Source organism: Glycine max, chromosome 18 (assembly GCF_000004515.6).
Source record: "Glycine max cultivar Williams 82 chromosome 18, Glycine_max_v4.0, whole genome shotgun sequence".
Classification (NCBI taxonomy): domain Eukaryota; kingdom Viridiplantae; phylum Streptophyta; class Magnoliopsida; order Fabales; family Fabaceae; genus Glycine; species Glycine max.
This window is the reverse complement of record NC_038254.2, coordinates 40,200,588-40,212,463: the sequence shown is the minus strand read 5'-3', so window position 1 is coordinate 40,212,463 and position 11,876 is coordinate 40,200,588. Positions and strand designations below refer to the sequence as shown.

At 34.3% G+C, this 11,876-nt stretch overlaps 1 protein-coding gene across 5 annotated transcripts; it reads left to right on the top strand.

Moving 5' to 3' along the window:
* The first annotated feature begins 1,167 nt into the window (after nucleotides 1-1,167).
* LOC100820317 (phosphatidylinositol/phosphatidylcholine transfer protein SFH9) lies at nucleotides 1,168-11,503 on the top strand. Of its 5 annotated transcripts, none has more exons than XM_041012269.1 (17): nucleotides 1,168-1,568; nucleotides 2,247-2,291; nucleotides 2,411-2,711; nucleotides 3,250-3,349; nucleotides 3,598-3,864; nucleotides 3,955-4,032; nucleotides 4,635-4,736; nucleotides 4,817-4,866; nucleotides 4,974-5,073; nucleotides 5,172-5,261; nucleotides 5,371-5,412; nucleotides 8,806-8,893; nucleotides 9,806-9,865; nucleotides 9,956-10,188; nucleotides 10,284-10,358; nucleotides 10,959-11,129; nucleotides 11,223-11,503. In XM_041012269.1, the coding sequence occupies exons 2-16, from the start codon at nucleotides 2,285-2,287 to the stop codon at nucleotides 11,007-11,009; spliced, it is 1,644 nt and encodes a 547-aa protein (XP_040868203.1). In that variant the 5' UTR covers nucleotides 1,168-1,568; nucleotides 2,247-2,284; the 3' UTR covers nucleotides 11,010-11,129; nucleotides 11,223-11,503. The 5 variants fall into 5 exon arrangements, with proteins under 5 accessions (XP_040868203.1, XP_040868202.1, XP_040868201.1 ...); XM_041012268.1 differs by having other exon boundaries at nucleotides 5,371-5,463; XM_041012267.1 differs by having other exon boundaries at nucleotides 9,806-10,188.
* The last annotated feature ends 373 nt before the right edge of the window (nucleotides 11,504-11,876 follow it).

Sequence of the window (11,876 nt, the reverse complement as noted above, 5' to 3'; positions counted from 1 at the left end):
GATGTTTTTTCTTTTCTTTTCTTTTTGACGAGGAGCTATATAGAATTTACTAGAAAAGGGGTAAATAATCATTTTTGTCCTTAAATGTGTAATTCAGTAACAAATGTGTCCCTAAAAGATGAAAATACAAAATTTAGTTCCTGAAAGTGTAAAAAGTGCAACAAATATATCTGGTCGTTAACTTTCATTTGTCACCGTTAATAAAATAGCCTACGTGGCACAGAGAGATGAATTTTTCACTGAAATAATTACCAACGTGACCATTTCTAATTGTCAACATAGAAACATATTTGTCGTAGAAAATTTTCTTAACTTTTCGTCTTTCCACTCTCTCGTAATATGAATGGGTAAATAATTACTTTTGTCCTCCAAATGTGTAATTTGCTGACAAATATACCCCTGGAAGATGAAAATACAGTATTTAGTCCCTGAACGTGTAAAAAATGCAACAAATATATACAGACGTTAACTTAACTTCAGTTCGTCACCATTAATAAAATAACCAAAATTTGAAGAAGTGAAATATGGGATATATTCATCTTTTAGGGTAATTTGGAAAAATTTGTAATAATTGATACATTGTTACAATATTTTATTTTGGTAAACTACTACAATGTTTATTTTCAATAATTTCTATTTTGACAAACAAACTAGAAACAAATTATCCAAAAGTGTAAAAATTGTGACAAATATATCCAATTGTTAACTTTAGTTTGTCTCCATTAATAAAATAATCAAAATTTGAAGAAGTGAGCTATCAGATATATTTATCTTTTAGGGTAATTTGGAAAAATTTGTAATAATTGGTACATTGTTACAATATTTTATTTTGGTAAACTACTACAAGGTTTATTTTCGATAATTTCTATTTTGACGAACTGAAGTTAAGTTAACATCCGTATATATTTGTTGCACTTTTTACACTTTCGGGGAATAAATATTGTATTTTTATCATTTAGGGACATATTTATGACAGACGAAAAGTTAACAGTAAAATATATTTGTCACACTTTTTACACTCTCATGATTAAATTTTATATTTTTTTTCATCTTTCAGGAACACATTTATCAACGAATTATTCATCCAAAAATAACTATTTATTTACCATAAAAAAAACACACATATGTACTCGGAGTGTTCAAGACTATATAGAACAAAAGACTCTCAACTCCTCTTTCCTTTCTCACGCCCGTATTCTAAATCATCAGCACCCGATCCCTCCTCCATCCCGTCCTTCCGTTAATAAACGGCACTATCAGACTTCCACCAACAGAAAAAACCAAACAGCCGCCGTTAGCGCTAGAGTAGCATTCGCAGAACAGAAGCGGCCGTTGCACGCCACTCCTAACGCTTTTGATAACGACTTGCCTCTCTCTCTTTGTCCCCTCGTTTGTTCCTACGTTTCTCTCTCTCTCTCTCTCTCTCTCTCTCTCTCTCTCTATGCGTGTCTCTGTCTGCGGCTCCGTACGGGTTTCGGTACGAAGAGAGGGGGGCGCCATTTTTCGATCTCACACAGAAAGCGATACCCATTTTGCTCTTTTCCTCTCTCGCTCTTGTTTCGATTAGGGTACGTGAATGAATGACTGAATGACTGAATGCAATGTCGTTCCTTTTCTCCCTTACGATCGGAAATCCGCTTCGACGGATTAGTTTTTTTGATTGATCTGTGATTCTTCGGTTCTGACTTTTTCCTTCTCGTGATTCCTTTGATCCAGCATTTAAAATTAAAATTTTGTTTTTCTTGGTTAATTCTGATGTTGTTTTATTGGATTCTCTTTATTGTTGTCCAATGTAGGTCCTTTTCTTTCTTGGTGTCAATGTTGTTTTTTGTCTTGTTTATTGATTGATCTATGATTTTGGGTTTTGATCATTGGGGGAACTGATCCAGCTGATCAATCGTGTTGTGTTGTGGATTTCTTCTAGCGTAAGGCTCAACTGTGGAAAGTTCTAGATTCCCTAGAGTTTGGGATGTTGGTTCTATGTTTTACTTTCTGTTTTACCTTGATGCAGGGGTAATCTGAGTAATGGTGTAATCCAATGTTTGTCTTGTTGATTGATCTGTATACTTGTGTTAGTGTCTTCTTTTTGGATTTTGTTCCCTAATTTAATCCAGTTGAAAAATTTGATTAATTGTGTTATATATGAATGCTTGGTAAATGTTCTAATGGCTTAGCTGGTGAGTATTCTTGGTCCTTGGTTGGATTTGTTGTTATTAAAGGTGGTTCTTGTTTTTCCCTTGGTGCAGAGGCAATCTAGGTGGAAATTACTTGCGTCTTGAATAGAATGCCAGGTACAAAGCTGTAGTCCTGTGTGGCATTGAGATGTTGATTTTCTGAACATATCTTTGTTATTCTGGTTGTGTTTTGGGACTGTGGTTTTGGGATTGACTATTGATGTCTATGGGATTAGGAGAAGAAGTATTAGCTCAAGAAGATGAGAGGGGTAGATGTTTTGAGCCCGAAATCTCTGAGGATGAGTGGCGGAAGTCTCGAGCTAGATCTCTTAGGAGAAAAGCAATGACTGCTTCAACCAGACTCACTTATAGTCTCAGGAAGCGTAATACACGTGTAGCAGATAGTGACTTTGCTTCAATTTTCATAGAAGATGTCCGTGATGCTAACGAGGAAAAAGCTGTGAATTCATTTCGTCAGGTGCTACTTACAAGAGATCTGCTTCCAGATTCCCATGATGATTATCATAAAATGCTGAGGTAAATGAATTTGTCATAGAATTTCCTTTCTATTTGTGTGCTGTTTGCCTGTTTCTCTTTTAACTGCTCAGTGGTATCGCCTTAAAGTTTAGAGGTGTTAAATAGATGGAGTATTTTGGTTATGCTGTTCATATCCCATTGAATGTTGATTTATCTGCCATAGCTGCAGTTTCTATTTTACCTTAATTGAGGAATATTAATCATGCAAAGTTGCAACTGGAACTTTGTCTGGAGTGGCATTTTGTAGCTCCTTCCTCAATAACTTACATGATTTTGCTTTCTTTGAATTATTCTTCCTCTTTTAAAGAGAGATCCAGATATTTGATTATTATTAATGTTCATTGCAGGGATTCAGTAAATGCACTATTGTTCGTCCAAATTGTCATTCTTTGATATTTGAAACCTTTTTTTTTTTTGCAACAACTTCTGGCAAAAATTAAAACATCTTGTTTAAGTAGTTTTCTAGACATGTTTTGTACAAAAGAAAAATCTTCAGACATGCAGTACATTAAAGGCTGGTGATGTTTTCATGCTGCAGGTTTCTGAAAGCCAGAAAGTTCGACATTGATAAAACAGTCCAGATGTGGGCAGATATGCTCCATTGGAGGAAGGAGTATGGAGTAGATTGTATTTTACAGGTAAAGTTTGGTTGTTGGTTGTTTTCCTTTTACTTTTTAAAGAAGCCATTGTTTACTAATTGGTGCCGAAAGATTGAAGGAGCTTAGCTGAGTTTTGAACTAACAGCCACCCATAGCGTGTAATTCTAGTGAGGAGAAATCCGGCATATATCCCTTTTGGAAGATTTTCCCAACATTATTTGTTTGATCATGAATAACTTCAATCTTTCAATTACTTAATCAACAGTTTTATGATAAATAATATGTAGGACTTCGTATATAAGGAGTATGAAGAGGTACAATGCTATTATCCTCATGGTTACCATGGTGTGGACAAAGAGGGCCGGCCGGTTTATATTGAAAGACTTGGCAAAGTTGAACCCAGCAAATTGATGAATGTCACGACAGTAGATCGATTTTTAAAATATCATGTTCAGGGATTTGAGAAAATGTTTAAAGAGAAATTCCCAGCATGTTCTATTGCAGCGAAGAGGCATATAGATAAAACAACAACAATACTTGATGTGCATGGAGTGGTAAATTCTATGCTTACAACAACATATCTGAATAGCCAAAATAGCATTATGCAGAAGTCAAAACGTTTTATTACTTGGTATATTTTGCAGAATTGGGTGAGCTTTAGCAAAGTTGCACATGATCTTGTTATGCGCATGCAAAAAATTGATGGTGATAACTACCCTGAGGTAATTAAATGTTGAATATATCTTGATGAGCAAATCATAGTTCATGCGCTTCCTTTTTTTTTTTTTTTGATTTAGTGATCTTTAAAGTAACATTCTCAACTTAAGAATTCAATTCTGAGATCTTTTATGGAAAATTCTTAAAAGAAAGAAAAGTAAACAAGCTTATGTTTGTTTGTAAATGGAGAGGAATAAGGAGACAACCTATTCATGACAGGGGAAGGTGAATTTAGTACTGAGTAGGTCTCTGTGACTGTCGGTGCTTCTGCATATTCTTTTCTTTTCCTCCAAAGTTCAGTTTTAATTTGTTTTTTCTTTTATTTCCTTAAACCATTCCTATTATCATGCATATGTTCACATGGGTGCATGCATGTACATGAATTCAACTTCATGTAGGATTTAGGACTGGAACCTGAATTAGGGGTACAAACTGCAATTGTGCTTAATGAACCCACAATGCCCATCCTAACATACTGCCTACTAATACAATGATAATACATAAATCATACCATGCTCTGTAACCCCTACTGCAAAAACAAGGTTGCCGTAGGTAATTTGGATATACAGTCATTGTTCAGTTCTTGATTTGCTCATTTTCTTTTCAGACATTAAACCAGATGTTCATTGTTAATGCTGGTAGTGGGTTCAAGCTACTATGGAATACTGCAAAAGGTTTTCTTGATCCAAGGACCACAGCCAAAATACATGTATATATCTATTTTTCTTTGTATGTTTTCACTTTAGAAAGGAACAAGCATTGTACAAATGATTCATGCTGAATCTACAGGTTTTAGGCAACAAGTTTCAGAGCAGACTGTTAGAGATTATTGACTCAAGGTTTGTGCTTATGTTTGTACTGTCCCAGTTAATTAAGTGCTTCTATGTCTATTATAATGCATATCATGTGAGCATTCCTTTTTTTTTTTTTGTCCTTTTTTCAACAGCCAACTTCCAGATTTCCTCGGCGGCAGTTGTTCGTGCCCAAATGATGGAGGGTGTCTTAGATCTAATAAGGGACCTTGGAATGATCCTGACATTTTGAAAGTATGGTATTATTGGGATTATCTCCCACGTTTGTATGAAATCACATTTAAGAATTATTGCTCAATTGCACAGCTAATATCCCCTTGTTCTATTTACAGCTGTTGCATTCTAGGGAAGCAATGAAGCTAACAAAGTTTGGAAGTTCTTCTGTTGCTGATGTGGTAGATGTGAAGTCATACGCCAGCAAGGTCACACATGAATTTAGTGCCACGACAGTATTTTGTTGTACAATTCACAAGTCTTGTTCATACTCTTTTGCATAATGTAAAGCTTTACTCGTGGGTTTTTTCTTCATAGGTTACAAGCACTGAAATATCTGAACCTCTATCAGCGTCAGCAGTAAGATTGCATCCTTCAGCCTTCGTACAATCTGTTCCTTCTAGTGAAAAAGTGGGCTGAGTTTATATTTCCTTGTTTTTTGTTTTTATTTTTCTTAGTTTCTTATATATTTTATATGTTTGAGTTTCAAATCCTTAGCAGTTTTTCTTATCTCCCAAACAAGAAGCTTTACTGACTAGTGACTACTATGCATTTTATACTTTTTGAAAGTATTTTGCTCATGTCATATGCTATTGAAAGGAAGTGAAACAAAGATTATGACTGATTTATGTTATGACAGAGTTGACAATAATTTGAACTATACAGCTTGCTAATATCTAATCCTGGTGATTGGAGCCATGACCCATCCAATGCAAATATTTTCTTATACTTTCGAGAGTCTCATCTTTTTATAGGTTCATGGTCAAATCAAGTATCTTTAGTATCCGGTGTCATGTTTTATATACATATATGCCTTGCTTGAACAACTTTTCTAGGTGGAAATTATGCATTAGATACTAGGAATAAATTTTGGTGTAACAGAAATTACGTACAATTAACTAATGGCATAATTAGTCACATTCTCCATTCGAGACTATGGCAATTGAATTTGGGTTAATGTTATGCCAATTTTTATGCTTTTATTTTTATTTGTGTTAAGATTACATATTATTCTGTTATTTATGATTAGATAGTAATTAGTGATTTAGTCCTTATTACTCATTATTAGATTGATCCTATGTAATGAATATTGATCCTATTTGCTCATTATAAATAAAGGCTTAGTGTGGTCATCCTTGACACAACATTACGGTAAAACATTGTTATATGGTATTAGAGCTTAGGTTATTCTTGACAGAGGAATAACGAAAGTTGTTCTCCACCGAGGACCTATTGTCCCCGGTGGACCTCTCAGCTAGTTGTCCTATTTCTGACAACCTATTTCCACATCCTTGGTGGACCTTTCTGCTTGCTTCCAGTCTTCCAACGACCCTTTGTCTTTTTCCATTGACCTTTCTAGAGACCGCCGTCGTGACGTGCCAAATTGTTTCGGTTCACTTTTGTTTTTTTTCCTCTTTCCTCAGCCACAGCCCCCTTTGTTGCTTGAACAGTACCGCAACTGCTGCGAGCACTATTACACTGCCACTGCGCTGCCTTTTCGCCCTCGTGCCCAAACGACCAGAAGCGTCTCCCTCTGACAAATCCAACACCACCAACTCAAAACACTGTCACACGCGTGAAGTTCACACACAAGACGTGTGATGCATCTCTAGTGAACTGCCTTTAGTTTCTATCAGGTTGATCACATTTGTATCAAGCTCGATTTGTATGACGTATATGCTCGAGCTTGAGGGCGAGTGTTAAGATTACATATTATCTTGTTATTTATGATTAGATATTAATAAGTGATTTAGTCCTTATTATTCATTATTAGATTGATCCTATGTAATCAATACTGATCCTATTTGTTCATTACAAATAAAGGCTTAGTGTGGTAATTCTTGACACACATTATAGTAAAACACTGTTATAATTTGCATACAACTTAAATTTTTTTATGCATACATATATTTCAACCGCTATGCGACTTCATCTAGTTATCCATGATGCTATCCGTTATATGATATAGCAGATTATTGGCTTTCTGCCGTATTTGTGATCTGCAATTGATAACACTGGTATCAAGTAAATTTCCAGTAGTTAATGCTAGTTCAATTTTGTTTTTTTTTTTTTTTAAATTGTACAATTTGAAAATGAAAAAATTCAATGTGCATCAAAATGTTGTCTATGCGCATTTATGTAGAGCACTTCATTGCATGTTGAAAATGGACTACATTTAAATTCAATCAAATCTAGAATACAAAGATCGTTTTGATTCCTGTTAGTGGTTTTGTTGATACTTGATTGTATGTCATTCGTAAGTTACACTGTAAATCCTCGTTGAGGTTCATAGCATGTATCTAAATTTACACTTAGTACACGCTCACCCTCTCTCTAAATTTACATTCACAACAAATTGAAAAAATCTAGAATCTAGAATATAGAACATATAATATCTCAAAATCCGAAAGAATTGCAAAAGTGGTTAACTACCCATGTCTATTTGCCATGAACAAAAATTTCACCAGTATTCGTTTCTTACCTGTGATTGTAAGGCCACGGAATGCAGCGGTAACCCCTAGCTTATTTTAGTGAAACCAATCAAGACAGAACTAATCCAAATGAAAAGGAATTCTATTACTATAGTTGTAGTGTTTATGTATATTTGTACACATGTCAGCTTTCGATCACAGCAAGAATAATTTCATCACAGTTCACCCAAATTGTGGTTGTGGATGTCAAAACCGTAGTATGAAGGTATGTACGTGATTTAGGGAACAAAATGGGGGATGGCTGAGGCTGCTATGAATTACATGATTCGTCGGTATTGAGTTAGTGTAGATACTATTTCATTTTGATATTAACTTGTGAAGCTTAATGGTTTACTCATCCAAAGCTATAGATATCTGTTAAATTCAAGAAAAACAGATCTGTTTTCTTTCTTTTGGAACATTGAGGTTCTGCTTCTTACTTTTTTGCCTTTCAGTTTCTCTGGATGAAGTTGGTTAGTGAAGCACTTTCTTGGTTCCCACATCAGCTTAGTCTGTCATTTAGGATACTTTTTGTGCCATTTTAAAAAATTTGAGGATAAGTTAAACCTAACTGAAAAAAAAAAGATTTCAAATAAACTAGAAAATTAAAGCTTAAATATTCAATTGGTTATTTTTATATTGGGTTTCTCTGAATAAAATTAATGGCTAATAGACCATCTTCTTGGGCTCCATACCAGTAAAGTCATTTGGTCTATTTAAGACCATAGATGCCAAATTTAAAATTTTAGGATTTGATTGATTAAACTTTAAACCTAACTGAAATAAACTAAATGATGTGGAACAAAATTGGAAGTCTATAGCATTTTCTATTTAAGATGATTAAGGGAACTCTTGGTTAAACAATTTAATTAAGAACTTATTCAATAAGCTCTTATCAATTTAGTGCTTATTTACAAGCTTAACTTTGGAGCTTACTGAAACAAGTTAAAACGAGTTTATTTGTATAAGGTTCTTCATGAATATTATTTTAATAAGCTAAAGAAAACTTCCAATAACTAAGAAGGTCACTAGTCATTTACATAAATCCATATAAGCTCTTCATGAATATTATTTTAATAAGCTAAAGAAAACTTACAATAACTAAGAAGGTCACTAGTCATTTCCATAAATCCATATAAGCTCGTACAAATGCTCCCTTGAAGATAAATTTGAGGAACTTGCCTGTTTCTTCTTTTGTGTGATTATAGTCTTTATCTTTGAACTTTTGTCTGAACTATATAGGTTATCTGCAACTCATATATGATATGGAACCCTATTTCAGAAAAGGATGAGAGACTCTGCACCTACCGGCAACGAACTTGAGCCTGTAAATGCTGCCAGAGAAGTTGTTGGGGATGTTGATTCAACAAGTACGTGATTCCTTATCACCTTTTTTTTTCTTCTTCTAATGAGGGGTTGATCTCTATTTCATTCTTTTTGTAGATATTTATTAGAGGATGAACTTGTTTTATGGCTTATTATTGATGATAATAGAACTTGCAGTGTAACCTGTGAACAGTATTGGTTTAGATGCCTGACTTGAGCCATGAGAACATGAAAGGACAAACATGTAGTTTCAATTTGTTAGGCAAATTATTTCACTTGTCCATGCTTAACCAAGTCACACCACACAATGAAAGCCCAGGATGGGATGGAAGTTCCTAGGGAAATCTGTGTTTCAAGTACAGGAGGGATATTTGTTACTGTGGTTTGCTTAGTGCCAGAGACTTTGATTGAAATTTAATTATGTATGTGTGTGTAGATTAATATTAGGCTCAAATATGTTATTTGTCCTTGTAAAATTTGCGAAGTTCAGATTGCATCCATGCAAAATTTTTCGTCCTAATAAAATTATAATGTGTCATTTTGGCCAAGAGCAAGGTTCGGATATCCGAACACATGCGTATAACTTTTTTACATTGGTATGCATAACCAATGTAGAAAAAGTTACATTTATATCGGTTATATGTATAACCAATGTAAAAAATCATTATCGCAGTTTCGGATACAATTGACCCTTACTCCGGGTTAAAAAATGACACATTATAATCTTATGAGGATGAAAATGGACGAAATTTTTGCAGGGATGAAATTCGAACTTTCCAAATTTCACAAGGACAAAACATATTTTAGTCTTGATATTATTTGTTGCTGAAAGTTGTATCGCACGGCTTTATCACTAGTTTGAGCCAGTTGGACTCTTCATTTTGTTTCCTTTTCTACTTTCTAGTTAGAAGAATTTTGTATCCTATACTAAATGTGCAAAATGGTGCATCTGATAGGTGATTCAAGCAATAATTATCTCAGAAGACTACTGGAGAAGCCAATTCCATATATCACAAGTATTTTGGCTCAAATCACAGTCAAATTGTTAACTTGTATTTATTTAGTATTTGTGGCATTGGGGAAATTTTTTGTGGTTCACTCTGTAGACAACCAACCAAGAAGCCATGGGCAAACAGAATCGGCACAATCCAATTCACAGGAACAATTAATAACTCCGGCAATAAAAGAGCCTCTTTGGCAAAGATTGCAGAATTTAGAGGCAGTGGTATCTGAGATGGCCAATAAACCTAAAACAATTCCTCCTGAAAAAGAGGATATTCTTCAAGAGTCATTGAGTCGTATAAAATGTATAGAATATGACTTGCAAAAAACAAAGAAGGTAGTGCCAATCTCCTACCATAAAATTGTTCACTTTCAATGTCATGTTTAGAGATTTTATATTATTGTGTTGATTGAGTTTGCTGCTCATGTTAGGCCCTGCTAGCAACTGCTTCAAAGCAAGTTGAGCTTGCCAAGTCATTGGAAAGCCTAAAGGATAGTAAATTTGACGTAAGTTGCTATTGCCCCCCAGTTTCAGTTTGAAAAAATATAAAAATTTAATGGACTGTCTTATAATGCTGCTCTGATCTGAGTGCATACCTCTCTGTTAATCTGAAGCAAAACAATGAGTTACGTTTATGTCTAATCTGATTGCTAAAATCTTTTGCCATAGAGATTTGTCTTTATAGTACACACGCAATAACTTCCTTTTATATCCTATCCTCCTGGTAAAAGTTGCAGAAGTCGTTAAATCACATAGTTGGGCTTTCAGTATATCGGACACATAAATGCTAATTTGGATAGGAAACTCTTCAAAGTGGATTACGACTGTAAGGATCCAAAAGTAAAGCTACATCAACCATCACCATCTTATTTTCCTCACTTTACCTTAAATTGAGGTCCTTGATCAATTTGAGTTGTGCAAATCTCTGCATTACATTTTACTAATATATTACTCAGTTTGAGTTGTGCACATCTCTTTGTATAGTTTTAACATGTTATTCTCAGAAGATAAAGTCGTAAATGGGTTTTGGTGATAAGTTTTTCCTACTTATTTGAATGCTTGTATATAGTATATACAGATGATAGATAACTTTTCCTAAAATGCAGGGAACAAACTCATGTTGGCCTAAAAATAGAAGTTATGCCCCAGGACGATGAGCATCCCTCTTTTCAGCATCAGTTTGCAGTCTATTGTTTTTGATACTCTACAGCTGAATTACTACCAGAGCTAAAAAACTTCTATTGGCTTATTTAAAGGAATTACTCTCATTCTCATAGGTGACTTTTCCTTCTATTTATATAAACACAAATTTATACTCTCTGACTCCCTGAAAGAAGCAGTGGTATCTTGTAATATCCATTTCTTTTCAGGCTTGAGGAATGGGCTATGGGAAGTGCATAGCCCCAATGTATAGAAGGCAACAATAATTTTTTATGAAGATTCTGGACTCCAAATATTCCTTTTAAATGTATAACTGTGTTAACCACATTTATTTTCTTATTGGCTTTTCTGTACAGAGGACATATATACAAAGTATGCTACTCAAATTCAGATGTATTTTAATACCAGTTGCATATATGCCGAAAAGACATTTTCTGTAATACATTGTAACAAATAGCGAGCGCTTAATAGTAAATTTTGGATTTTACTAGAGGACGTGCTCTCTCCTGAAATTTAGTTTTGGATTATTTTATTACTCTAGTTTTTAGAGAAATTACTATTTGTGGACTTTATAATATGAAGTGTCAACATGCATGTTATTAAGCCACTGTATTGTTCGGTTTGCTTGTATTTAATCCCTTCTCATGAGAACAATGCTGTCGAATTTGATAGAATTCAACTAAGAATCAAGAGTGAAGTGTGGTTAGCGGCTTAGTTAATCCTGATAAAAAAGAGGGATCAAGTAAACTACAAGAGTAATTCTAGAAGAGTCATTTTCCTCCTCATCCTTCATATTTTAGTATTTTAGTATAATCGTTAAGATAAGTTACTTGTTATAATCACTAGATTAAAAGAAAAAAAAA